The 27,072-nt window shown below is 45.7% G+C and overlaps 2 protein-coding genes across 3 annotated transcripts in view; one reads left to right on the top strand and one right to left on the bottom strand.

The window, feature by feature from the left end:
- The window catches only part of LOC111081151, a 66,677-nt gene that overhangs the window by 16,571 nt on the left and 23,034 nt on the right, over nt 1–27,072 (top strand). The window contains 8 exon segments of the mRNA XM_041593197.1: nt 1,880–2,077; nt 3,423–3,531; nt 3,601–3,706; nt 4,392–4,508; nt 4,750–4,995; nt 5,367–5,546; nt 5,611–5,736; nt 5,841–5,987. Of these exon segments, the coding sequence (XP_041449131.1) occupies nt 1,880–2,077; nt 3,423–3,531; nt 3,601–3,706; nt 4,392–4,508; nt 4,750–4,995; nt 5,367–5,546; nt 5,611–5,736; nt 5,841–5,987 (1,229 nt within the window).
- On the bottom strand, nt 8,628–9,656 carry LOC111081155. 2 transcript variants are annotated; one of them, XM_022377130.2, is made up of 3 exons: nt 9,167–9,656; nt 8,985–9,108; nt 8,628–8,920 (listed from the first exon to the last, which is right to left on the bottom strand). In XM_022377130.2, exons 1-3 carry the CDS (start codon nt 9,569–9,571, stop codon nt 8,796–8,798), a joined length of 654 nt encoding a protein of 217 aa, XP_022232822.2. In that variant the 5' UTR covers nt 9,572–9,656; the 3' UTR covers nt 8,628–8,795. The 2 variants fall into 2 exon arrangements, with proteins under 2 accessions (XP_022232822.2, XP_022232823.2); XM_022377131.2 differs by having other exon boundaries at nt 8,628–8,911; nt 9,167–9,653.

The raw sequence follows: 27,072 nt of genomic DNA, 5'->3' as shown, positions 1-27,072 counted from the left end.
TGGTATTAAATGCCTTAGTTTATATTTACTAGGGAATAGTCAATGCTCCGATTACCCTCTGATACTGGGAAAAGCATTCCACGCTTCATTGAATTGCCAGTTAATCCAAGGATACGCCTGCTTTGGCCTGGCCAGAGTTAGCTTTTCAGTCCTGTTCTTGTTCTGTCCTCGCTTGGTTAACTTTTCCGTACTAAACACACAGATGAGGGTGGTGAACTTAAGGCGTTTAAGGTGCTTGCCTTCCGCCTGCCACCCTCGATCCGTCCACTGAGCTTAAAGGTGCTCTCGCATGCAGAAGTGGGTTACATACGTACGTACATACTTTCTTATGGAGCTAGAAGTGCAACTGCAAATGGAAGTGAATCGCGTGCCTCTGGCGCATTCGCTAAATGCAAGCACGCACATAATTTCTTCCCAAGGAGCAGCAGGAGGAGAAGGAGGAGCAGCAGTGAGAGCACATCCTGCTGTGACTGTCGTCCCGGAATGAATGTCAGCTTAGCAGCGCGTGAAGTGTAATCAACAACAGCGATAACGACGACAACGGCAACGGCTGTGCACATCCTTGCAGCTGGCACGTGAGTGTGGGGCGGACCCATCTGCCAGCCCCACCCACTGGAATTCATTTAAAAGTTCACAGCACGGAAAATTTGATGACCAGCGGCTAAGTAAATCAACAGCAGCAGCAACAGGGCTACGTGATTGTTGGTGTGGCCAACTTCTGGCAATCTCAGACACACCTCGTTTATTTCGTTTCAAATTTGACAAGGATAAAAGGATACGACAGCCAAACCCTCTACCAGGCGCTCTCGTTTTCTGCACTGCATCTGTCCTTTAATAGTGTCTATAGGATACATACGAGCGTACGTGGTTTCAAGCTATATTCTTCGTTGTCTCCCGTTCCATTCCATCTGCATCTGCAGCTGCAGCTACAGCTCGGCCCGTGCATATTTCATGTAAACTGTAATTGAGATGGTGCGAGTGTGGGCCAGAGCACACACCCACTAATAGAACGGAACAGACTCAAACAGATAGACAGGCTGACAGCAAACATTTTAGACACTTGGACAGACTGGACTCGATGGATGGGCACGGGCCCCCGGGTCTTTTTATCCTCATATAGAGTATATGGGTACGAGTACGAGTACTGGTATGAAATTGTAGCTGTATGGCCCGAAACAAAATCTCGTCTCTGAGAGCGCGGCAATGAAATTACGCTTCATTTATTGATTGAATTTTAAATGAAACGACTCCGTTCGGAGCCGACACCAACACCGACCCAGACCCCTACCCCTACCCTACCCTGACCACGACTTTGACTTTGGAACAGCCGAACAAACCTATTTCCCCTCTTGTTGACTCTGGTAATGGGACTCAGAGTCAGTTTTCGGCACTCGAAATTTTCGCTTTCGGTCCCGAAAAACAAAAATAGAATGAACAGCAAAGTACTCGCGGCTAAGGGCTTGGCCCGGCCATGGAAGACAGCCAAGGAAAAAGGCTGCCTGCGTTCATTATTTATGCATAAATATGTACGTACAGAAGGCAGTGCGATGTGTTTGATTCGCAGCATAGCCGAAATAATTCCCGACATTGCTTCATTGACGGATACTTGATTCCGGTTATTCCGCTAGAAAACAAATCACATTTCGTTGGGATTCCCCTCCCCTCCCATTTGTTTGCATTCAATTTGGTTTGTTTTGTTTGAATTTTCTTGTATTCTGTTTGTTCACACAATTTTATTGATTGCCTGGTTTTTTGAGTTGATTAATTTTTTTGGTTCCATTGAAAATATGCCCAACTATTGTCCAAACTAATGAACATTTTGTTTTTTTTTTGTATCGTCTTGCCAACGTCTCACGTACAACGTTCAACGTGCTCGCAGATTCTTCGGTAAAATCTTCAAGTGGTCGAAGAAATCGTAAGTTCTTTGGGTGGAGGGGGCCACGCGGTGGTTCCCTTAGCCCCCGGGCCGGCGGCAGCATGGCGTCTTACAACGGCGTGCTCAAGGACTACAGCCACAGCAGCTTGAACGAGGCTTTCAAGTCCCAGAATAGTGTCAACTTTAAGTTAATTAAAACAGGTGAGCAAAGCCAATCCATTGTGTGTGATACTCATTCTCATGTCGTACGAGTAGGTACAAGTTTGTATGTTGTGTGATGTGTGTTGTGTTTGTGTTTCCCCTAGTCAAGTCATATCCAATTCGCGTTGCCAGTGACATTCATGCCACAGGAGACGACACGCCATGCCGCAGCCTAACACGCACAGCAGGTGGGACCAAAATCAAGCGTGTAGTGCCCGTGGGCCAGGGATGAGAAGGGCGAACGTAACCAGGGATAAGTTTCAGCTTTGGCTGGCACCTGAAAAAGCATGCGAGGAAATTTCTCGACAAGAAAATAAAACAATTTATGTTGGAGCATTTAATTTGATAAGTTTTCCGTCGGCTATTGTCGCTTTCAGGGCTTATTGATTTTCATTGCCAATTGTCTTTGGCTTCCCATCTGATGGAGACATAAATCTGTGCGGCTCCTGCAAGCACTCGTACGTGTGTCCCAGCTACAACTAAAGCCTCATAAATTTTCCTTTTTATCTTAGATCTTGTTTGCACACAAGAAAACACACACCTACTCGAACGATATGTCCCGGCGGACAATCTTCGGCACAGATGCAACTTTTTGGCATAACTTTGACTCTGAATTACGATGTTGTCACAGAAAGTTGTCCCAGCGGGAGACACCGTCTCCATCTCTATTCCCATCTCCGTCACTCGCATAGTTCAACCGAAAACTGGGATTGGATATGACAAGTTTTTAATAAAATTTCTGATCCACTTTGGGTTCAAAGTCAGGCACACGGGCAGAAAAGATTTTATCGATTTAAGTGGAGTTGTGATGAGTGGACTTCAAAGGGACAAACCCAAGGGCTACCATCGTGTATCTGGGAGTCAATAAAAACGGTGCCCAATAAACTGACAAGTCAAGAAGTTAAAAGCCAAGTCAGGGAGAAATGCATATTCAGAGCTACATATGCATATTGGAGCAATCGTAAATATGATGGATTATCCAGCTTTTATGTGAAGGCATGCTCGCCTTTTGCCACTTTATGAGCTTTCCGAATCAACATTGTAGGGTTAGAACACACTTGCATTGCTGTCAGCACAAAGTAAGTGAAATGGCAATGGAATGTCCTACTGCTGGAGATACGAGGACCAGAAGTTCTCAAATCTCAAAGCTAGCCCTTTGAACCATCCCACAGGAGGCAGTCTTGAATCCCGCTCTGTTATTGCTTTCCATCTCAAATGAATTTTTTGTTTCCGGGCCATAAACTGCAATTTTTGGAATTTCATCTCGGCATGGCTTCCAGGGAATTTAATTGAATGCCAAGGAAAACCTGAAAGTTTATCAAATTACACTATGTTCCCATTACAGTTTCCGATTTCAACGAAACACTTTCCCAATTGTATGAGGAACACGCAACTGCCCTACAAACTCTAGTGTCCAATTATCGCAAAAAGAATGCTGAGCTACGCAAAGAGAGGTAAGTTTGGGTCGCGCTGTTTCTCCAATTTTCGAATCATTTTGATGTGAACCGGGGAGTGGGGTGCAGACCCGCCTGCCACTTGGCCATATTTCAGGCATGGGAAACATTCCTGCAGGAGGCCGAGACCGATTCGCAGGCCTGCAACGATGTGGCCAGTGTCCTCTCCCGACAGGTAAGTGCTTGAGTCGAAAGGGTCGAAATAGTCTATTTATGGGCACAAAGCCTACAAGCCCACAGTGCTAATGGAAAAATCATGTCTCTGTGAAATATGCAGTTGCCTTGGACGATAATAAAACAGAAATGCATTCGAGTCCAATTATTTTTTGCAATTATGCCATTTATTCTATTGATTGGATATCCTTTGCATCTATGAACACGCCACTGAGAGAATCAGTAAACGCATTTAGTTTTTCATCCAGTAAACCAATGCAGAATTGTAATATTTATGTAAATTTGATTTCTGTATAAACTTAACACAGATTTACCTAAAAACCCTTTTTTTTTTTATTCGGTTATTGGAATAATACATACAATAATAATTATATTCATATAGAATACCGCATCGATCCGATGAGCCAACCACCAAGCAAATTACCAATTTGCATCATAAAAAGCTGTCTCTAATTATGGTTAATTAGGGGCCGTACCCGCTGAGGGACCTTGGGAAAAAGACATGTGTAATTGGAGTGCCGAATAATGTTAATTTTTCTCTTTGTTTGCTTTGTTTTCGCGGTCGTGGGTTGTTTTTATGCTGGCTTTGGCTTTTGCATTTAAAATTTATTTTTCACGATGACTTGCCATACACCTACGTACATTCAAAAACGTTGTTAATTTCCATTCCAAACAATTCCATGCAGGTGTCGCGACCAATGCTGGATAAATCCTTTCATCGAAAAGTTCAAAGCCGTAAAATATTTACACACAGGGAGTCTTTTGAGACTATTATCGCAAAGACTGAAGAGAAGCTGTCAAAGGTGAGTGAATTGGTAATTTTTCCAATTAGGCGATACGCCTTGAGAGTGCCTATTTTTAGTCCTTGGAAAAGGCTTTGCCATAAGGCTTAAGTTCGCTTTAAGGTTGTGTTTCAGGCCAACATTACGCATACTCAATTTCGGCATTTTCAAAGAGCCCTTATTGCGTTTCGTCTGCATTCTATTTAGCATTCTGCATTCTTGTTCGAAATGTGTCCCAGCCCACTCTGATTTTATCTTCCAGTGCCGGATGGACTACAAGCAGTGCCACATGGCCCATCGACAGAACCCCAGCCAGCACTCGCTCACCGAATACATTGACGCACACAATGCGTACGTGCAGCAGCTGCATGCCACGAATGGCATGCTGGAGGCCTACCACGGCGACACCCTGCCACACCTAATGCAGGAGCTGGAGGAGATACACAATGACCTGTCCGGCATTGTTTCCGATTCGTTGCTGCAGGGAGCCGATGTAATTGCCAGCAAGGTGAGTGTGAGAGCGGGTAGCTGGAGGTGTAGTGATTTATGGCTGCAGCAGGTGGTTGCAGCTGCTGCTGCAGTTGATGGGGATGGTGCTGGTAATTGTGCCTGGCACCTGAAATGTTGGGTAATTTTTGTGACGACTTTTGTTTCCTGGGAAATAATTTGTGCACTATTATAATAATTACCCAGAGTCGTAATTTTCCATAGTAATTTGCCTAATGGTTAGAGCAGTGCGGGGCAGAGCAGGGGAGTGTCGGCCACAGGCCACAGGATAAAGCTCCTGCGTAAGTTGCGTGTGGGGAGTCGTAGTTGTTTGGGGTCTACCACTGTCATATTTACATATATTATAACATGTTATCGCTACCATTCGTCCAGGCCAGCGACCAGGCCAAGCGGTACATCAGCCTGACCAACCAGTGCAGTGCGGTCTCGCCGCCGCAGGATCTGGCCAACTTTGTGCGCCTCCTGGCCCAGCCATCGCAGGCCCAGAAGGTTCCCCGGCGGCCCTTTGCTCCACCCCAAGGCGAGCCAGCCGAGGAGACGGGTGACCATAATGTGAGTAAAATGCGAACAACTTGTCTGCGGCATGCGGCTGATATGGCGTGAGTGTGTGTTACAGGAGATGACACCCAACTTGCGGAACGAGCTCGTCTTTGACCGCCACTCCACGCTGTCGCAGCGCTCGGCCCTGGAGTCACTGAAGCGTGAGGCCATAGAATTGGAATTGCAGATACGTCAGCTGCAGGTGAGCCCAACATTAAGACGATTCTCCCACATCCCCCCCCCTCCAAATAGATAGATGGCTAATGTGTGTGTGTTTTTATTCGTTGCTCATCTTTTGCGAGATAGGACGCCATCGAGGCACTGAATCGGACACAGACTCGCGGCATTGAGGGGCAGCTTTACAACAAGGTCAACGAGCTGCAGGAGGATTTATCCATGAAGAAGTTTGACTTGCGCGCCAAGCAAATTCATTTGGCGGCCATACGGGCTCAGGTGAGTGGCCTGATTCCTTAATTACCAATGAATTAAAAAAAAAAGAATCAGTTCGGTTCAGAACCGTCTTTTTGAAACTGCAAAGTAATAAAATATGTCAAATGTAATGTCAAATGTAAGTTTCTGTATTTGAAAAGCTTATAAAAGCTTTAAAGCTTTCAAAGATTTGAAAAAGTCTTTAAAGTCTTTGAAAAAAGCTCGTGTGGAAAGCTATTTCTGGCAGACGGTTTTCAATGATGTGGCAAGGCTGCCGCCATCTGCCATTTTGTTGAACCTGTTGCTCGAACTCTCGACGTTTGCCCTTGGCGCTTGCACGCCTTCAAGTACACATGAACTGGAGCTCGTATGTGGGTCAAACAGCTGACTGGCTCTGTGACACTCGTGCCCTGCGCATGTGACCAAACCGAGCCCCTCTCTGGCTCTCTATTTGGCCTTTTTATTTGGTGGCTGTGTGAAGCAACGAACCTGGGTTAACTTCGTCCTTCGCTTAGTCCTGCGGTAGATGAGCTTGTGTATGGTCAGTGCGGAGATGCGTGCATGTTGATGGCTGCTGCGTCTGAAGAGAACGACAATTCCCCACGTCAAAATAAGCAGCCTGCATATCGCGTTTTGTGTGTGTGATTTCCCATTTTGTTATTACAAGTTTACAACAAACTGTTATTGTTTCTGTGTAGTTGCTATTGTTGTTGGATTGGAATAGCCCAAGCCGATGCCCAAGCAAGCGCAAAACAACTCTAACCTCAACCTCGCCTGTGTGCGAAACAGCTGTTTAAAGGCTCCAAAGAGCTCCAGAGAGCTCCAGAGAGAGCAGGTGCATGCGTGGCGTTGCCAGACCGTTTGCTGGTGGAGCCCGCTGTCCGCTGTTTATAAGTAACGTGCAGCGCTGGCTCCGAGTCAGTCACGTGCTTGCATTCCGACGCATTCGATACGCGGGTCGCCGTCTCAGTTCTTCTACGCTGCTCCTGCCGAGTGATCCGTTCGACAAATTAGCCGTAACCGTAACCGTACACGTACAGGTACACGTAGCCGTCGTCGTTAAAGCCGTCGTAGTCGTAGTCGTTGCGGTCGTCGCGCTGAGGTTTGATTGGCTGCCAATTGCAACGGGATAAGAATGCCAGGACTTCGCTTTAGTTAGCAAACAAAAAACACAAAAAAACCAGACAAATTGAAACAAGAGTTAAAACCAGAAAAGGCGTTGTCCTCGTTGACAATTTTTGTAATTCCCAACCACAGACAATCTATATATCTATATATCCATAATTTTAGAGCGCAAAGTCAGGCAGGCTTTTTCTGAGGCAGGCGAGAGATTTCTTGAGGCGAGTTCTGTTTTGATAGCCCCAAAAATTAAATTGAATAAATTTCAGCGTAAGTAACCCACCATTGACGATCAATAGTAATGCCACAACTAGTCGAGCGTCTATGTTAAATAATCTAGCTTAATTAACCAATCACGCATCCGCACCGTGCGCCCAAAGAATTCGCTCTCAAAAAACAAATCAAATCGAATCGAATCCACTCAATTCGACTGAAATCAAATCAAATCAATTTAATGTAGCACTGTCAGAGTTTCTCATAATTAATTGCTTGCTTTAAAACTTAAAAAACAAATTCTAGCTGGTAGTCGAAATTGGCGGCGAACGCTCACACCAATCAATCAAACAAACAAACAATCAAGCTTGTAAAAATTATTTAGCGCCAGAAAATACTATTTGCAAATCTATGTCACAATTCTACAACAAACTCTTTTCTATGTACTGTAAATAACCAATATTCTTTGCTAATCTAGAAGTAGTTAACTTATCTGTAGCACCAACTGCAATAAGAACTATGTAAAAATCCATCTGGAGCTAGAGGCTCAGCTCGCTTTGCATTTTGTCATTTCGTGTCCCTTGTGCTTGTAATCGTACTACACCCCTCTTGTACACCATCCAACACAATACTCCTCCGATGCTGTGTGGAGTGGAACACCGTTTGTGAACGGCACCGCGAACTGCAATCACTTAACAGAATAAGAGACAAGAGAATTGTCGCAATTGTATAGAGCATTCGACACAACTATCAAGATCTAAATCCACACCTAAATACCCATTCCTATAACTACACATATACTATATACTATACACCATGCGCGTTATCGTACTGAAAAAGAATCGCCCTAACAAGCGCGGCACGCCCACGGCAACAGCGGCAGCCACGTCGCGCGAGCCGCCGAAAAAAACGGCATACGCAAAAGTAAGAATAAATTCGATATATTCAATATTTGGTTTCAATTTTTGCCGATTTGATGGGACAGGACAGGAGGGAATGGGACGGGATGCTCATGCTCTGTATGCGCGTGGATAAGTCGCCAGCAATGGAGGAGAGCATGTCAGTCCTTTGTTTCCTGTCCAATTTGCCAGTGCAATCAATTTTTGAGACACCCTGCTCGATTAATGCAAATTCTAACGCCAAAACTTTGCCCACCGCGAATACTTGTATTAGATCAAATGGAAGTGCAATTACCTCGTAATCTTATCAGCATGTTTAAGTAGCCATCTTTACAAATCTATACAAAATTAGCTCAAAAATTGGTTGTAGTGGCCTGGCATGATATATCTATCTATTTAACTACGAGTATCAATACATTTACACATATGTATGTATTAGCCAGAATTCTATTTATTTCCAATGTTTATATCCAAGATAAAGCCATACTAGACCTTAAGGATTAGCTTAAATTGTGTGAATGTTGTGCTTGGAATTTAAAGCTAATTTAAACGGGTAAATTATGAATTGTGGAAGTTTATTTTTTTGTCAGCAAGGGACCCCCTAAATGTCCTCACTTGCTGTGTAGAGCACTTCGATTTCTGAGGGGCTGCCGTCGCGTTTTCGCTGTACCTCCCAGTAGAATGACAGAACTACGAATCCAAAATATGTCTCTAGAGCTGGAAATGCTTAGTGTTCAGTCAATAACCAAAGTAGAGCTAAAAAGAGTTCTCAGGGTGAAGATACACTTACATACTGACAGCGCCTCTATGACCAAATGCTCAACAACCAGATTGATGAACAGAGTATTGAGCATGAACATAAATACCACGAAAACTGTAAGGTAAAGCCACAGCAAGAGGCAAGTTTTGTGCTCCTGAAGATAGTAAAGTAAAAAATCAATTGGTCGATCCATAGCCCCGCAAATTACCCACAATTTTAGCTCCTATAATGAGCAGAATCGACTTCAAGACAGCCACCGTTTCCAGGGCCATGGTAAAAAAGTGATTCTCACTGGCTTGGCTCGAATGGGGATCCATTATGTCGTCTTCGATCGCCCGTGTGACAAATTCTGCCTCACTTGTGACAGTAGTTACAGTCTTAATTTCTGATTGATTGACCAGATTGTAGCACTGGTATATCTGCATCAATCCAAGCAGAGCCTCGAAGAAGGCAATAAGCTTGCATCCCATTTTCAGATCGAAGAAAAAGCAACAGCTCTTCAGTCCGGCCATTTCCTTGGTGCTGCGTCCATGAGCACCGTCTTCCAACGATCCCATCTGCGCCGTCGACCCAGTCGGGTTTTGGGTCGCGCCCACCAAATTTAGAATAAACGACATTTTTAAACGATTGCGATGTGTTTTTTTTACGGATAAATGATATAGATTGTAGTCGTTGAGATTCACTCAAAGCAAACGCCGATGAATGTAAGCTGCCAGCCTACTTAGCGAACTTTCTTTTCTTGAAGAGATTTTGATTAAGTTTTCTGTCGGCTTTCGATTTCATTTCGATTTAAGTGCACGAGAAAATCCAATTTGATTTATTCGCTTCGGATGGCAAAAAAACGGCACGAAATGGAGGAAAATCTAAAACAATTCAATTTTCTAAGTGTGGCAGCCAAAAAAGGAATAATCAAAGAAAAAACTCGTTGCCCGCTCCTCTGGCCCATGGAACTTGTTCAAGTTTCCGCCCATTTCGAAGGCACAATCAGTTGCCCATAAGCGAAATTCCTTTCCTGATTTTCTTTTAAAAGCATTTCTTGAATTGTCTTGACTGAGTCGGGAGCCACTTGAACCAGCTTTTCCTCCTCACTGCCATCCTACCAGCCCGTCCAAAGTATGCCTTTTGGCTCTGTTCGTTTACTTCTCTTTCGCTTTGGCCTCCCCTCCTTTTTGGCCAAGGTTTTGAGCCTAGGGCCCAGTCATGTTTTTCCATTTTATTTATTGTTGTTCGGCGTGTTGCATTGACAACTCACTCTGCGGGGGCATGGCTGCAGGCAGAGCAGTTGCATCCCAGCCATTTCTTAATCGAATATGCTGCGAATTACGAGTATTTTATTTCAATGGCGTCGAAACTCATTCAATTAATTAATCAAACGAAAACGAAAAAGAAACCAAATACGGGCAGGACAGGGACAGGGGCAGGGCCAAAGATTTGCGGACCACCTGGGAATGCGATTAATTTGGGCAGTCGAAGAGGATTACCCATTCCTAGCTTGAGGAGCCTGCTTGGCTGAGTGCTACCATCTACCGTCCACTCTGTGTGTGGGTGAAGGTCAAAAGCTGTGCTCCTAAAGGGTTAATTTTAAATTTATTGCCCAGCCCTTCCTGCTTATTCGCCCAAAATCCTTGTCGAGGGACCCTCAGACTTCAGACTCGACACCATAGGGTGTGGGCGTTGGTGTAGGCAGAGGCCAATTGTAGGGCAGGCAGACTGAGAGCCAAGAGGAAGCAACAAATTTGCACGTTAACCACGACCAAAGCAACAATGGGTTAAGCTCCCTGAATTTATGTATGCATGTGTGCGTGTTTTTCGGAATGCGTGAGCTTGTGGGGGTGTGTGTGACATAGTGATATTTCTCTGCGGCTCTGGGCCCCCGACATGTTATCTGAGGCACAACGCTCAGGGTTCAGTCAGGCCTTGTCTGGGCTCTACTTTATTTTATTGCTTTAATAAATATGAAATGCGCTTACTTTTTTGCCACCTACGCATTGCCACATTCGGCATAGTTTTCCGCGTAGTTTGCTCCTCGAGTGCCTTCAATTAGTTTCCCAAATTGGGTTTTTTCTTTATGACAATCCTCTTAATCTTAATCACACAATTTGACGGTCCCAAAACCAGATGAATTGATGGCCTCTCGCTGAATAGGGATATTTATATGAACATGTTTGTAGGTATGTGCATATGTATGTATATTTGGTTCCGTTGAAATGAAGGCGTACATAATTTGGTCGAGCATAAATTTTAATTAATCATAAAAATGTGGGCATAAAAATACCAACAGGTCTGCCTGTTTGCCTCTTTGCCATTTTTTCTGCCTTATATTCCATTTCGCTTCACTCTTTTCCATTCCATTCCATGCCATGCTGCCTAGCCGAGCATCTCCTGGAATTCATATTCATGTTTAATAATAAATCACAAGATGCCGCCGGGCCTGGAGCTAAGTCTGAGGCCGGGGCTTGTGCAGAGGCCAGTTGTGGTTGCATCCTTGGGTTACCACACACCCACACCCAAAGCAAGATGTAGAGAGAAAGAGAGAAAGTCAAATGCCAAAGGAAGCCCAAGTAAAATGGCGCGGGCATAAAAGGATTTGCGGCTAAAGGCGAATTTAATTAAAGACATCAACGCCGCCACACAATGGCTGAATCTCGCTCAAACGCCGCCTTCTTTTAATTGCCTTCGTTTCTACCTCGGCTCAGTTCCCCACCGATCCATTACACAGTACGAGTATATGGTGAAAGTCGTATTGCCCGACTACGACTGAACAATGGGAATTCAATTGCAAATTTTGGTATCAATTAGTCGGCCTCCCCTCCTTAACAATTCATCATCATCGTCATTATGTTGTTGTGCCATGGTCGTATCAGAAGGATGTATGCTTCAACTAATTTTGTGAATGAACACGATATGAAAATGTTTTGCAGTTTTGCATTTCACTGACGCCATCGGGAAGGGCTAAAGGTCCCACGCTGGTCCCCTATTGTTTTCACTGATAAATATTTAAGTGAAATCCGGGCAGGGAGTGCACGAAAGCGAGCCAAAGGGGACATAGAAGACGGGATGATGCCTTTATGGTCGTTTGGGTGAGATAGACAGACAGATCTGAGCTGTTTGGAGATTTCAAATTTCGTTGACGCATGCCACACAGAGTACGAATGGCAAAAACAAAAAACACTTTTCTTCCTTTTCCCTTTTTCATTCTCGCTCTCTCTGATTGTTGGCACACGCCATGGGTTTTCCCTCTGCATGTGTGTCTGTGTGTGGCGTTCATTAAAATTTCATTTGAAAATCAGCAGAAATGCTGCTGTAATCTCTTCTAGTCATTTGTTTTGCCAGCCACGAGAACTTTCCATTGCCTCTCCCCCATCTTGGTTGGAAAAGAAATATTCGCTTGTCAGCAGGAGCCAAGTTGATGGAAATTTTTGTAAAATTGGTAGAAAAAGTGCAAGGACAGACAAATCGTAGCTTGATATGCTTATATCTTGAATATTTTATTGCTACGACAATTGAATGTGCAGAGAACTTGCCAAATTGCCGACTACATTTTACGGGTCATATTCTCAGGCATCGAAAACGGAAAGAATCGAATATTGAACGAGTGGCAGATAGTAACAGATATTTTATTGAGCTCTTAGTTGTCGATCACCAATGATTGACTTTTTAGATTGCATAAATTCGTAGAAAGCATCTCTGGGAATGTAATAAATGAAATATTATGCTAAGACCGTATTAGCTGCCTGGAAACGACATTTCGAAAAGAAATAATTCCCAAATAATTATGGTATGCTTCAATAAGGGTATTCTTCCTTGCAATCGGCTGAAAAATGCCCTGACCCAGATTCCGTGACCTCACTCAGGCCTCACTTAATGGCTTTGGAATGCGCTCACCCACTTATAGCAATGCCTCAAAGTGATGGCTGTTTATCTGACATTTATAGTTTATGCTTCATGTTCTGCTCACCGACTTTCAAAAAGATAAACTCAGCGTAGATTCGTATGTGTACGTATAAAAAAAACAACGAATAAGAAAAGTAAAGAAAAAAGATGAGAAACAGAACTAGAAGGAGCACTGGGAAAAGTAGAAATGGAAAAGGTAGAAGCAGCAATGATAAAACTAGTAAAGCATACAACATTGTTTGACTTTGTGGATTTGGTGGGAATGGTGCAGCGTTCTGCTTTATCTGCTCCCTGCTGAGTCCCACCAGCCACCACGACCCTTTGGACCGCTCCAGCTCATTTTTGGCAGTTAACCCGTAAAGATGATAAATGCGAATGTCTTTGCCGTTTGAGTTTGAGTTGTTGCAGTACCTACTCAAGAAATTTATGACGATGCGCAACCCGAATTGGGCCACAGAAAAAACGAAAAAAAAACGTTAACGGAGAAATTGAAAAGGCTCAGGAAAATGCCTGAACTCTTGCTGTTCCTCTCCTCTAGATTGACAGGCCAGCTGGCAGGGTGCCCAGCTCTGGACCGCGCCCCTGCCGAGAGTCACATTAATCAACACTTAAACGTTTAATTGCCGAACATTAATCTTGAGGTTAAGCTGCCTCCGTTAGCCCTGAACTGTCAATTGTTCCTGTTTGCGAGTGAGTGTGGCTCCGAGTGCGGCCTGTGGCCTGTTCCTGTGGTTTTTTGTCGACTGCTTCTGCATTAATTTTGTCATTTAGCAATTAACTTTCCGGCTCGGTCGCGCCACGCATCCCATCGCCTCGCTCGCCTTGTTGTGCCCCAGCCACTGTGACAAATTTGAGGCTGGCCGCCTGTAAATATTGATGAGCCGTTCCACTGGGAGGGCGTCGGTTTCCTTCTCCCCAACCAGCAGCGATTCGGGCCGTTGATGGAGCGTTGCCAAAATGATGTTCGAGCTTATGCCGCCGGCTTGCAGCTGTCGCAGTTTTGATTGAAATATGAGCCTGAAATTGCCTTCGTTGTCGGAGAGTCGACTCTACGCAGCTGAGTTAATTAATTTCCACGTTGACATTTCTCTTTATTGTATACATATTTAATGAGTGCACTTCGGTATCGACTGAGGTTCCAGCCCCTGCTCTCAGTTGGTTGACCAACTTCCACACGCTGGTCCAAAATATTGCGGCCAAAGTTGATCCGAGAAGAGAAAAAAAATAGTTGTCTAAATAAATTCCATAATTTCATTTGGCCTCTGCATATTCAATAAGCAAAACTTTTGCCGCAACTAAAAAAAGGAAGAACCGAAAAAAATCCAAGAAAATAATAACGTTTACAAAGCGAATAATCTATACCCATCTCTTTTTTCATACATCGCTTTCTCGCTCTCGCTCTCTGTCGCTGTTTCTGTTTCTGTCTCTCGTTCAGTTGTGTTTGCTTTGCTGAACTGCATTGCATTGCCTTCAAAGGAAGAACTTTTGCAGTATTTGCTCGGCACTTGTCTTTTATTTTGCCTTACACTTAGTTCTGTTCCCAGTTCTGTTCGGTTTCCCCTTTCTGCCCTCTGTTTTGCCTTTATTTTCCGCTCTTTCAATTTTTATTTATGCAAAAAAGTTTCGCTTCCATTGTTGCCAGCCCCGACTCAGACCCAGACCCGACTGCCAGCCAACGTGCTTGTTATCGCATAAGGATGTTGTTACAAGTTTACTTCTCATTCTCTTCCTCTCTTATTGTGGAATGTTTTGATGCTCTTTCAGTGGTTATTAAGCTTTCGATCAGGTGCTTGCAATCCCATAAAATAACCACAAATACCAGTACATATATTGATGATCAGGATTAGGATCAAGAGCGTATTATCTGCTTGGACCTTTGCACAGACCATGCTTTTTGCTACAGGTAGTGTGTTACCTTTTCCAAATTGGACGCATTTCATACCACTATTTGTGTATCATAAATCTGCCAGAGAATCGATCGATCTGTAAGAGTATATAAGGCTTCGGTGTCCAAGGCCCGGATCCCTTATTGTTACCCTATGTTTTTTTGGGTGTAGAGTGAGAGGAAAATACATGTTGACTGTAGCTGGCCGCCCACGACAAGTGTTACGGGTGTCAGTAAAATAGTTGAGTAATGGCAAACGAAAGCCATCAGCTGGCGGGAGCAAGTGATACAGCAGTAGTGTCTCAGTCTGGCCAGGACTCTGCTGGGGCCGTTGTCGAAAGTTTAATTATCACTGTGTTTTTCTGTCTGTTTCGGAGCGGCCTCTGTGTGCATTCGGGGGCTGGCGCAGATGCGGTGCTCGAAGGCGGGGTAGTGGTAGTCTCCGTGTGAGTTTCAGTTTGTTGTTTGCATTTTAAACTTTTTCTCTCGCTGGCATTCTTGTGGTCTGAACTCCGAACTTTGTGCATTTGAACTTTTTCTTTCATTTCTTTGTTTTCGCATATTTCCCTGAGGGGTGTGTGTGTGCGGGCAGGAATGTCCATATTTGTGGTCAATAAAAATTGCATACTTTGAGGCAAATTCGGTAAAATCACGCATACGCCGTGTGGTGGCAATTAGTTCTGGCGCCTGAGCCTTGTTGCAATGGACAGGCCCTGCCATATCGCAACATTTCCGTATGCATTCGCACATTTAGCACAGCCACGCCCACACCCACACCCACACTCATATCCACACTCAGGCGCCTTATCGCAGTCGCAATTTTTGCGCCCACAGTCTCATGAATTTTTATTACTCGTACTGCTGTCGTTAGTGCTCTGCATATATTATTAGGGGGCGCAACTCCGCCTCCAGCTGCTGTTGCAACATGTGTCCCGTGCTTGCACATAGCTGCCAGCAACAGCAACGGGAGCGTGTGCCGCACGTTCATTTGTAACATTTGAAATGTGCCAAGGAGTAGGAGCTGCCGCAAAATGTGTGTGGGTTGTGTGCGGTGAAATCAATGAGGAACTGCGGGTGCGCCTCCCGTTGCGTTGATGCGGCATTGCGGGCTGACATATCCCATAACTTATGGGTGCACCGCCTGTGGCACTGGATTTGGTATATGCACTGAGATATTTTCATATTTTATATGATACCTTCTATTAATTTCAAATTTTACCACTGCTTCGTACACTGCCTCTGCAGTGCACTACTGAGCAGTTTGTGCTTTCCCCTTTTTCCCTCTTTGATTTAAAAACAAAAACAGAAATCGCCCCCTTTTACGTGTTTTTTTTTCCACGTGCTTTTTTCCCATTACCATTCACTCATGGCCTCCCTTGGGTACATAAGTGGAAAACGATGCCACGTGATGTGAATCGAGGAACGAATTTGCATTGATCGCTCGTCCAAATGAAAAACGCGACAGCCAATTCACTGACACCATCAATTTGCAATAAATCAATGCAGGCAGCCCAGGAGGATGCCAGAATGCTTGGGTGGACTCGGCAGGGCGCGCGGGCGGCAAGAATGTCATTTAATCTTTGCATCTGCATGCCAGGCGCTGACGTCGCGACAACTTGATTGCGAAGCTCGCTTGAATGATACACGGTGCACTCTGATTTGGTTGAATTCCTTTTAATTCCTCTGCACCACTGCTCCCCTTGTCTCTCCTGCATATCCCCTATGCCGAAAACTTGCTTGCACGTAGCTAGGTTTCAATTAAAGCCTCGTTACATGGTCCGCAGTGGGAGAACTTTACTGCTGCCATGTGCCCAGAGCCAGTACAAGTCCCAGCGCAAATCTAGCTCGTCCTTATCCCATTCCCATTCTCACTCAGAATCCGAATCCGAATCCCTTGCCTTTTCCCATTTACAGGCACATGAAAATATGTTGGAAAATACAATAAATAGTATGGCGGCCGTGGGCGGAGTAGCGAGTGAGTACGAGTATGTGGCAGTAAGTGCAACTGGTACAAGGCCGAAAGTTTTTGCAGCACATTGAGCCACAAAGCGCAGAGCGTGCCGTTTTCTTTTATACATTTTGCAGGTTTTACCTACCGCACATAGAGCACTTTCAATGGGTGTTTCTCTCTGTGGGTCTGAGTGTGGTGTTGGCGTGTCGCATTTAAGCCACAGAAATCGCCTTGGGGTCTACCATCTTATGGGCATTCGCAGCAATGCGAAAATGGCTTTAATAGAAAACGAGCGGAAAATCGCTTATTACGGCAAAGGGAAATAGTTGCTCTTCTACATCCGCACTTCTTGTGCATCTTCCGTCTTAAGAAATGTCCCACAGACAGCAGCGGTAATTTGACTTCATATATTTCTTGGTCTTGGTAGCGGAAGGGCAGAATTAAGCCAAAGCTGAATGGGATTTTGTAAGCCGTGAAAGTAGATAAAAAAATCCTTCTTGAGTATTGAGAAAGAAAAATTTATCGATTCCACATTAATCCCATGAAAAAATCTCCTTGCTGGGTTTCGATTCAATTCGATTCGAAGTGACATATGGACGATAGATAATAGGAAACAGCGTTTGAAGCAAGTTGCTTTTGCAATCCGCACTTCTGAGGCTACTGCGCCAGTGTTTATTGAGCTCAACGTGATCACTGCTATACGAATTTGTATAGTTTTTTATACTCTGCTGGCAAAATTTATTCATCCAAGGAAGCCCTACTCAGGGAGGAAAACACCCATTGAATTCCAATAATTATCGCTCTCATATCGATTACTAGAGGACCGCTTTCGATGGCCTGCTTTACGTGACTGGCATAGTTATCGTTCCATTTCACTTTAATTGTGATGCTCATTTGCCTGTGAACGCAAACAGTTTACCATTGATACCATGTAGTGGGAGTGGGAGTGGGAGCGGGAGTGGAGAGGAGAGGCTTGCAGCTGGTGTTAGCAAAAATATTTTCAAAGAAAACACTGTTCACGCTTTGAGTCTCTGCCGCTGCCTCTGCTCTGCTCTGCCTCACCATCACCCAGTTCCACTCCCACTTTATTCCTCCTTTTCATTTTGCACAATTTATAAACGATTCGTGTGGCAAACGCATTGGCATGGAATTTTAATTGGATGATTTTTGGTCCTGCCACGTGTTTGTGCGTTGGAAAAGCCAAAAAGGGGAACTATGCCATAAGCATATGTATGGGAATTTGGGCAGCTTTTCTTGTGTCCATTTGCGAGCGCCAGACAAATATTTCAGTGTTATTCCAGACGCTGTGCTGCCATAGATAAGCTGCCAGCTCAACACATATTGTTAGCAAGCGGCAAAATACATGCAGAGAGGAAAGACGTGGGCGTTTGGGGTCCAGGCACGAACACTACTTCCATTTCCACTTAGGCAGGCCATAAATGGGTGCCCCAGCAACGTGTGTCCGTGCTGCTGGGGCCAGTGTGTGTGCGTGAGAGTCGCCACACACACACACAAACACACACTGTACATATAATGATGTGGTCTTCCATTCTGTTCTCTGGAGCGTGAAATGTATGACAATAGGGCGAAAGCGGCAGCGTGGAGTGCGAAGCGGGTAGCGATGAGCTAAAAATACATGCACACACAGGGACAGAGAGGAACAATGGGAAAATCCAGCAAAATCAACACCGAACTCCGAAGACGGGGCAGCAGCTGCGGAAGAACACATAACAGAAATCCAATAACAAATTATATGCACTAGACAATTGGTCCTTTATTGCTATGGCTATGGTGACAGGAAAAGCAGGAGCCAGCGCCAATGACTACTTGCAACAACAACAACGACAACGATAACGACAACGACAACGACGACGACGACTCTGACTTTTATGCGAAAAGTGTAAAATGATTTACGATTATGTTGATAAAATGGCTTAAATAGTATTTTCATTTCTTGATGCTCGAGTGCACTTTGTGCCCGTTGCTGCTGCTGCTGCTGCACATCCACACAGTTTCAATTGTCTGTTGTGGCAAAAGTGCCGTATGATTTGTTTGCGCTCAAGCAACGAAGACAGCGGAGCAGAAAAGAGCAGCGCAGAGCAGAGCAGGCGGCGCGCTCCTTTCTAGCTTTTCTCGTAGCTTCTCTCAGTGCCAGCACGCAATCAGCTCTGTGCGTGTTCCCCTGCTTGCGAGAGTGTGCGTGCCTGCTTTGGATTTCTTGAAATATTCATGGCCAGTCTCTGCTTGGCATCTTCTTTTCCTATATATTATGTTTTTTTCTCCCACTAAGCATAGCTTCACTTTAAGTTATCTCAGGGAATGTCTGGACTGGAACAACTTTTACCCTTTTGCATATAAAATTTTGGACTTAACTTTCGTAACATAGCAGGAGAGAGAAAGCGGGACAGATCATTGGCCACACTCAGCCCGAGCTGGTTACATATATACATACATATGTATGCCAGGACGGGCTTAAATAATCAATGCCCAAGACGGAGAAAACCAAACTGATTTCCTCTCCCCTCACACATTCAATCTGGCCATGGACTATCTCCATATGCATCAACGCTTATTGAGATTGAGAGGCTCAGGGAGAGAGAGAAGGAAAGAGAAATGAAGTTCTGGGGCATCTCATATATAAACGAATCATAAAATATGAATGCACTCGCTACAAATAATTGAATGAAGCCGCACACATGTCGCACAAGAGTTCATTTCCTTATTATCCTGCTGTGTTTCAGAGGTGGGCAAATTGGTAGAGGCCAGAGCCTTGACTGGAGGTTAAAATGTGTTGAAATCTGTCAGTGCCGACTGAGCCCAGTCGCTGTCATCCCTCTCAGGTGGGAGCTTTGTGCCACTGACTATGACATTTTTGCTCTGTCTAGTCCGCTCTCTGTCTAAGCCATAAACCTAAATCCAATTACATCACACACATACAAACATGTGTGTACATTCGTGTGTAGAGAAACATACAGCGAGCGACACACACGCGCAATTGACTTTGTATGCGAAAGGCAAATTGCCCGTGAAATTATGGCTAATACTTCAACTCTCAAGGTTGGGCAATAATTCGAAGGAGGCGCCTGGAAAGTACATAAAGCACTGCTGCCCGCGGAACCTCGCATCAAGTAGGAGCTAATTTACCATTATTTATTGTGATTTGATTGGGAAAGAGTCTCCTCTGCTCCATTCCGATCAGCCATGGGAGCCGCTATGTGTTGTGCTCTTGGGAGGTGCAGTCAGACCTGGAATCGGACTGGAGGGACGGACCCTCGCCTCATCGTTATTGGTGGCTTTGACAACTGTCCAACCGAGCGTCAGACTGACTGAGCGATGGACTGTCTCTAATTGGATTTTCGATTTTCTGCTTGTTCTGCTTCATGCACGCATGTCCCAGAATCGTTAAGTTGATGCTCTTTTTGCTGCTGCTGTTGCTGTTGGAGGCGATTAACTTAATTAATGTCACACACTATTGACAGCTCAATGCGATTATGCTGGCAGAGGAACGGACCAGACCGGACTAAATGAAATTGAGAAATTAACAATGAACTGGCACGAGGCAAATAAATTGAAATTTCAATGGGCAATTCCCCCCGCGAATGCCAAATGCGATTAATAAATGAAATGCTAATGAGGGTACTCACACACGCATACACACACATAACCATAAGCGTCCGAGTGTGTTGTGTGGATGGGAGGATGACTTTTTAAGCCCCTAATTAGTTCGTTATGAATTGCAGCAACAGGAGTTGGATGAGCAGCCACAGCAGCAGCAGCAACTAGAATGGTGCAGCATGCTACTTAATATAGCTTTGGTTTGGCAACCCACTGACAGGGCGAACATACATACATACGAGTATGTGTACAGGCCCGAGTAGGTAGGGACTGCCGTAGTGGGGGGGACTCTGATCGTCCTTTTGCGAGTCACACTTGATCCACATTCGAGCGGCAGTAGCGAAAACAAACATTCTGTCAGCCCCTTGGTGGTCCAATTGAGAATGCAAATCTGCTTGCCTGTCTGGGGGCAAGAGCAGATGCAACAGAAGCTGCCTCCTGCTGTTGCTCAATCATCGGTTAGGCAGGCCTCAGCCTCGTCATCGCCAGCTGCACTAACAGCCTATAATCGCAACTTAACATGCACTAGTCGCATAAGGAGCGGGGCGTGGCAGTGCACTGCTGCTAACGGAAGCAGCAGCTGCAGAGCCAACATCCTTCACAACCGGATATCGCACAATCTCACAGAAAACAACAAAAAATAAAAGCTACAGCCAGCTTGACATGCTGCTGCCTCCCCGAGCTCTAGCGCGACCTCTCTCTGCCTGCTGCACCCCATGGCATCCGAACAGGCTATGTCTATGCCTCTGTCTATGCTGCACTAAATGACTGTGGGCACACATAGAGACACACACACACTAGCCAAAATAGGGGGAACGCTGGGGCAGGGGCAGCTGTCGAGTGCGTTGCACTGAATTTTACAGCTTTTGTTTTGTTGCTCGAGCCACTCTCTCGGCTGAGCTTGTGTTTTGTATGCGTTTATCTCCCAGGCAGCTGCCTTTTCATGTTGTTCTTGTAGGTGGTGATGGTGCAGCCTTCTCATCTACTTGTACGCTTTGCTCATTGGCAGAGAGGTCCTTGTGCCTGAGCAACGTTTACAAACATCCAGTTGAGTGGCTTTGAGTGCCATTGTTCTTGAACATTTGAACATGTGTTGTCAAGGCGAGCGTCGCATAGCTCGTTGCGCCCAGAGAATGGCTCTCTCTCTCTCTATCTATCTATCTATCTATCTCTGACTCTTGAAGGGATAATGCGGCCTACCTCTGGAGCCGGGACGGCTTTGGCAACGATTCTGACTGCACTTTCATTTCACAATCAAATTTTGTCGCCACCTTTCGCCTGGCTACCCACTCGGCCAATAGCTGCAGTCGAGTCTCGGATCAAATCCAATAACGCCACCACTTGGCAGCTGCTCGGAAGAAGTGCAACTACAACTATTAGCATTCGGCTGAAGAATGGCATAGAAGTCAACAGAAGTGTGGGCGAAGGAGAGGCTCTACTCCGAGTGCGAAAAGGCGAGATGTGAAAAAATATTTGCACTGCCAGAAATTGACAACTGTTTGCTTAGTGGAGAGTGTTTGCACCCCCCGCCGCAGCTGCAGCCACTCTGGTGGCGCTCTGAAAGCGGAAATTTGACACTCTCCGTTCTACTTTCGCTTTTACTTACCCCCAACACGGCGGCGGCTCCCCCCAGGCCCATCAACAGGGGAATGGAAAAGTGGCAGTGAGGAAGATGAAAACATTCCAATTGCTAGAATGTAGCGCGTTATATCAGCTTACGTTTTAATGGCAATGGCAATGGCAATGGCACCGGCACTCGGTACTAAGGATTCGCCAGAGCAGAAAGTATACAATTACAACAGATAGTTGCTCCCAAGGAGAATGGGCAATTGCCGAGAAGGACAGATATATCCATGGCCAAACTATTTGATTACCGATTGCTACTGTTACTGCGCGGCAAAGTGTCCCATGGCTTTTAATTGCCGCATCCATTTGCAGGGGAAGCGCTAATGCTGCAAAAGATAACAAGGGGGAGGAGGAAAACAAAGCAAATCCCAACGATTTGCAGCGAACAAAGGAAAGCGAGAAGAGCAAATAAAGAGAGAAGCCTTCAAAGGGTTTCGGAGCCTCATTCGATTAGGATTTCTGAAGGATCCCTCGGGGTGCTATGGTTTCGCTGCAAAGCAACAGCATCTAATCAATCAGTTGAAAGCTTTTCCGAATTGCTTTCTCGGCACACAATTTTCCAGCCATGAACTACGCCCACAAATCGAACCAGAATGTTCAATAGAGTTGTAATTCGAGCTGCAGCTCCCGTATAAGAAATTGTATGCTCATGTTCATGTCCATACATAATTATGTAATTTGTGCGAGCAGCAGAAACTTTCGGAAAGTAAACTTGCTGAGCCACAGCCACAGCCCCTTGGCATGGCCAAGCAGTTTCCAACTATCGAATCGATAAAAAGAAATGACTAACGGAAAGTGTAAATAGAACTGTTTGACCCTGGACAACGTCATAAATATGTCAGACCTAGACCGAAAACAATTTGTCAGGAAGGAACGAAGTGAGAGGGAGCCGCCGAGGCAGAGGTTGGAGCGAGGCCGAGTTGAGTTAACATATACTAATATTATGTCCCGACCTGGTCCCCCTACTATGTGAGCTTTAATCAATAAATTGTGGCATTATTAAACTGCCTCAAACAACTTCCACACACGTGCGGCATGGTGCATGCTGGATGGCCAAGGAACTGCGCTGGCTTGCCGCAAATATTTGTGTGCTGCTTGTGGCAGACTCGGAGCGCTGCTGTATGCCCGAAATATGAGTCTGACAAGGACTTATTTGCAGGACCCTCAGGCGGAGATACATGCGGGTGTGGCAAGCACTTCTTCCACAGCTCTCTCTCTCTCTCTCTCTCTACGTCTATCTCCCTCTGTTTGTGCTCTCGTTTGGCATCGTTACGCTAACAAGCTGCAGCTCGCTGCCCGGTCTCCTCCACGTCCCGCATGTGAAGGCAGAAGCCAGGCACAATGTAGGAAGGATGCCGGCAAGTCCTTGCGAGCAATTTGTCGGGCTGCAGCCCGGCCGCTTGCTTAATTTTACATCAAATTTATAACTGACTTATTGGCACTTGGCACTGGAATTACGCCTTCCAGGCCAGGGCAGGGCAGGGCAGGGCTCTAAGCCAGACTTCGGAGTTGCTCAAACAAGTTATTACGTATACGCAGCGTGTCCGTAAACCGACTTTCTGAGTGTGCGTGAGGAATGTGCAAAGTTTCCGGCTCGCTCCGAGGGCCAAATTGTATGACAGGCGAGAGATCAGGTAATTGGAAATTCAAATGATGGGCCAAACCGAAAAACGAAAATGCTTCATTTATGCAATTTACAATATTGGCAACTCAGCAGCACTCTCCGGTTAAATCCCATCTCTCCGCTTTTCCCAGCGGTCCCCAGTGGCAGCTGTCGTGGGTTTCGTTTTTTATCAAAAGCAATTTTGCAATTTCTTTGGCTTGGCCTTTTAATAAATTCCGCCAAGCTTTGCATTCTCAGCAGTTTTGGCAGTGGTCCGTCTGCTCCGACTGCTCCTCCACTTTGCTTACTTTTTCTGCTGCTCTTTGTGCTGATTTTAACACTTTTCGAAATTTCCGAGTAGGCCACGGAAGCACTCCGATTCCTGGTCCTCGTCCTGCTGCTTCAACTGGCCTTCCTCGTCAAGGCGACGTCCTGAAATCGGGTTGGGTCTGGGATTGGGTTTTCCAGCTCCTTGTGCTGTTACTTCGCATCACCTTCATTTTTTTTTGCTAGAATTTTAATGAAAATTTAAATAATTGAAAACCATGTTGCAATGCGGAGGAGGAATGCGGCGGAGGCTGGATACGGTAGGCGGGACTCCGCTGATAGTGTTGCATATTAATGAGCCCAACGGCAGCTCCTGTTCCCCTGCCAGTATCCGCTCGTTGAACGCTTTAAGAGTTTTCGGTTAAAGCGATTTGGCAGGCAACCAAAAGGTGTCTCTAGGAGTCGTCTCCTCCTCGCCTGCAGCTTGCACAGCATTTGACAATGACAAATGAATACTTTTATGGCCGCGACCCTGCCAGCCAAGGAGCACAGGCACTAGAACTGGCAGTGGCACTGGCATCGGGGGTGGCAGTGGTAGAAGCATTAAAAGTTTCGTGTTGGCCAAAGTGACACCCCAGGCAGGTGGGGGCAGGCAGACGCAGACAGGCAACGAGACCGTCGGATAGGCGACGGAGAGAGATGAAATCAGCAGGATGCCATGCCCTTCTAGCCAAGGTGCGACGCCTTGCGAATGTGTGTGTGTGTGCGTTTAAGGCTTTGGGCTTAGGCCATGACAGGAAGTGGTTTCTGCTGCTTACTGCGTAGTCATGTCCAACACTTGCCTCTCTTTATTCAGACAGCCGCAACCGAGTCCTGTTTACCAAACGAATTAAATTGTTCGCCTCGAGTGTGTTTCGTGTGGCGACGAACGCAAAAGCGAACGCGAATGCCATGCCCAATGTTTGTTGTTTGCTGTCACAGCCTGCAGGCTCTCAATTTGTTAATCCGTGCCACTCAATCAGCAAAAGCTGCCGCCGCCACGGAGCTGCGAGCCGAGAGCTATGCATGCGCCTCCCTCTTTGGCAGCAATCAATTTATGTTCCCAACACTAATTATGCACCCCGTCCCAATGTACAATGGACGCCAAGGCCACCAAAATGAATTAACAGTCTCTCCTCTATCGAGACTTGAGCGAGCGGAAATATTGGATTGGATTGGATATTTCGATTCGAATTTCTCAACCAATTTTGAGCACTTTTCCGACTGCTCATGCCATAGTATATTGGAGGGGCCGATTCGATGTTTCTATCCGCATCGGAGTTGGTGATTATTAAGTTTTGGCAGTCACAGGAGCTACACCCTGGCCTATATGTGGGTGTGTTGTGTGTGTGTGTGCGTGTATGATTAACGACTGCATTCTCACAAACTGTTGCACACATGCACAGACGGACGCATACATACATACATGTACATAGATGCACAGCGAAAGACAAATGTGACGAGCACTTGACATCAATTATCGCGCCCGGGCTTAGCTACAACCTGGCAGCAACCCCAGTCGACAGCGACCCATCGATTTTCATCCCCGAAGTTGGCTTAAGCTTGGCATTGAGTAACGCGACTCATGGGCAGGTGGGCAGGTGGGCAGGGCGGGCATGGCACACGGAGCCAAACACGGCGCAAGGCCAAGTTAATTGATTTTTTATTAGGCACCAAAGGCAGACCAGAAGCAGCAGCAGAAACAGGAGCAGAACCAGAACCAGAACCAATTGTGTACAAGTATACTAGCACATATACAAGCACAAACACCCGAAAGAGGTTGTCGATTCCCACCTGGTGGGGTCGGATGTGGTTCGATGGGTAACCACCACTACAGAACGAAATAAAAAATTGAAAATTGACAATTTTCAATTTGAGCTGCGGAAATGCTTTGATTTCCTTTTGGTGGCCCGCAAAAAAAAAAATGGGAAATTCATATGTGTACCCGTATATCCTGCACTGGGCGCGCAGAGTGTGATAAGGGGAGTGGAGTGCACTCTTTCGCACATATTTTCCGCTCCATTTCCCACAGAAGCTGGCGGACAAGTAAAGCAAGGAGAAGCTGAAGAAGCGAGCACAGCACTTTGTCAATGCAATACAAGTTTGCGTGTGAATTGCCATGGCGTTGCCCAGAAGCGGGTGTCGGAGAGTGAAAAGCTGGAGCCTGGAACCTGGAACCGTTCTCGGTTCGGAGTGGGCTTAATCAGCTGGGAGAGGAGTCGAGGGATGTGGGGAGTCGGCTCGGCGGTGCCTTTTGGGACACATGCACTTTAAATTATGCATATAATTCGCCCGCTCGGCCCACCAAGTAATTAAGTAGATAGCAGCCAATGTACATACACGTGCATACATATATAGTCAGGAGTCAGGGGGCGTTTGTGTGGGGTTTGGCTGGATTTTAATTAGAAATTCATGCGCCTAGTTGAGCAGGCTCGCAAATGTCTTTTAAGCTTCACTTGACTTCGGTATGCAACTATCCACTCCCACATTGGGCAGCAGTAGAGTCAGTCTCTTTTTATGCATGTTGATTGATAGGCTCGAAGTAGACCTAGGCCCCCGTAATCAAGCCATTGATCGCACAATAATAAATCGCTTTTAAGCTGTCAGGCTAGTCTGTCCCTACCATCATCAATCTTGCTGAAAGGAGAAAAGGTTTCCTAGATTGACAGGGAATCTGGAATGCTGGGTTGGAATCTGCATACATGTTTCTGGTCAGAAATTAAAGCTTAAAGTTAATTACATCCGAGTAAATTGAGTTGGAGCTGTTGCAGGAAATCGAATACTTTTCTTTACCACAACCAGACAGGACAGCAGCGCCCATCGAGTTGGAGGAGCGTTCATGGGGGGTGCTGCTGGGTGAAGACTCAACTGAGTATGTCATTTTATTGAATCAAGAACCACTCAGCTATTGAAAATCAATTTGCGGTGCCTCTGCTGCGGAAGGAGCTCCATTCACAGGGATGGACGCCACCAGTCTGTCACGGGCAGGCTAACAAGAAATAGGACAATAAATGGCCACCCACAGACACACACTCTCTGGGGATTTTCCACTGAGTTACAAGTTACACTTGCAATAATCATACAAGCACATAAAAGTGAAAACTCGTCAGTGCCTGTGCCAGTCCCCGTTCTCATGGCCATTTCCCATTTACAGCCCGCATTTCAGGTGTGATCAGCAGTCGTCGCACATGACGCCTTTTAAACCAATTCAAAATCGAGTTAAGAGCACAAGGCCATG

This window comes from Drosophila obscura, unplaced genomic scaffold, assembly GCF_018151105.1.
Source record: "Drosophila obscura isolate BZ-5 IFL unplaced genomic scaffold, ASM1815110v1 contig_186, whole genome shotgun sequence".
NCBI classification, from domain to species: domain Eukaryota; kingdom Metazoa; phylum Arthropoda; class Insecta; order Diptera; family Drosophilidae; genus Drosophila; species Drosophila obscura.
This window is presented reverse-complemented; position numbering and strand designations above follow the sequence as displayed.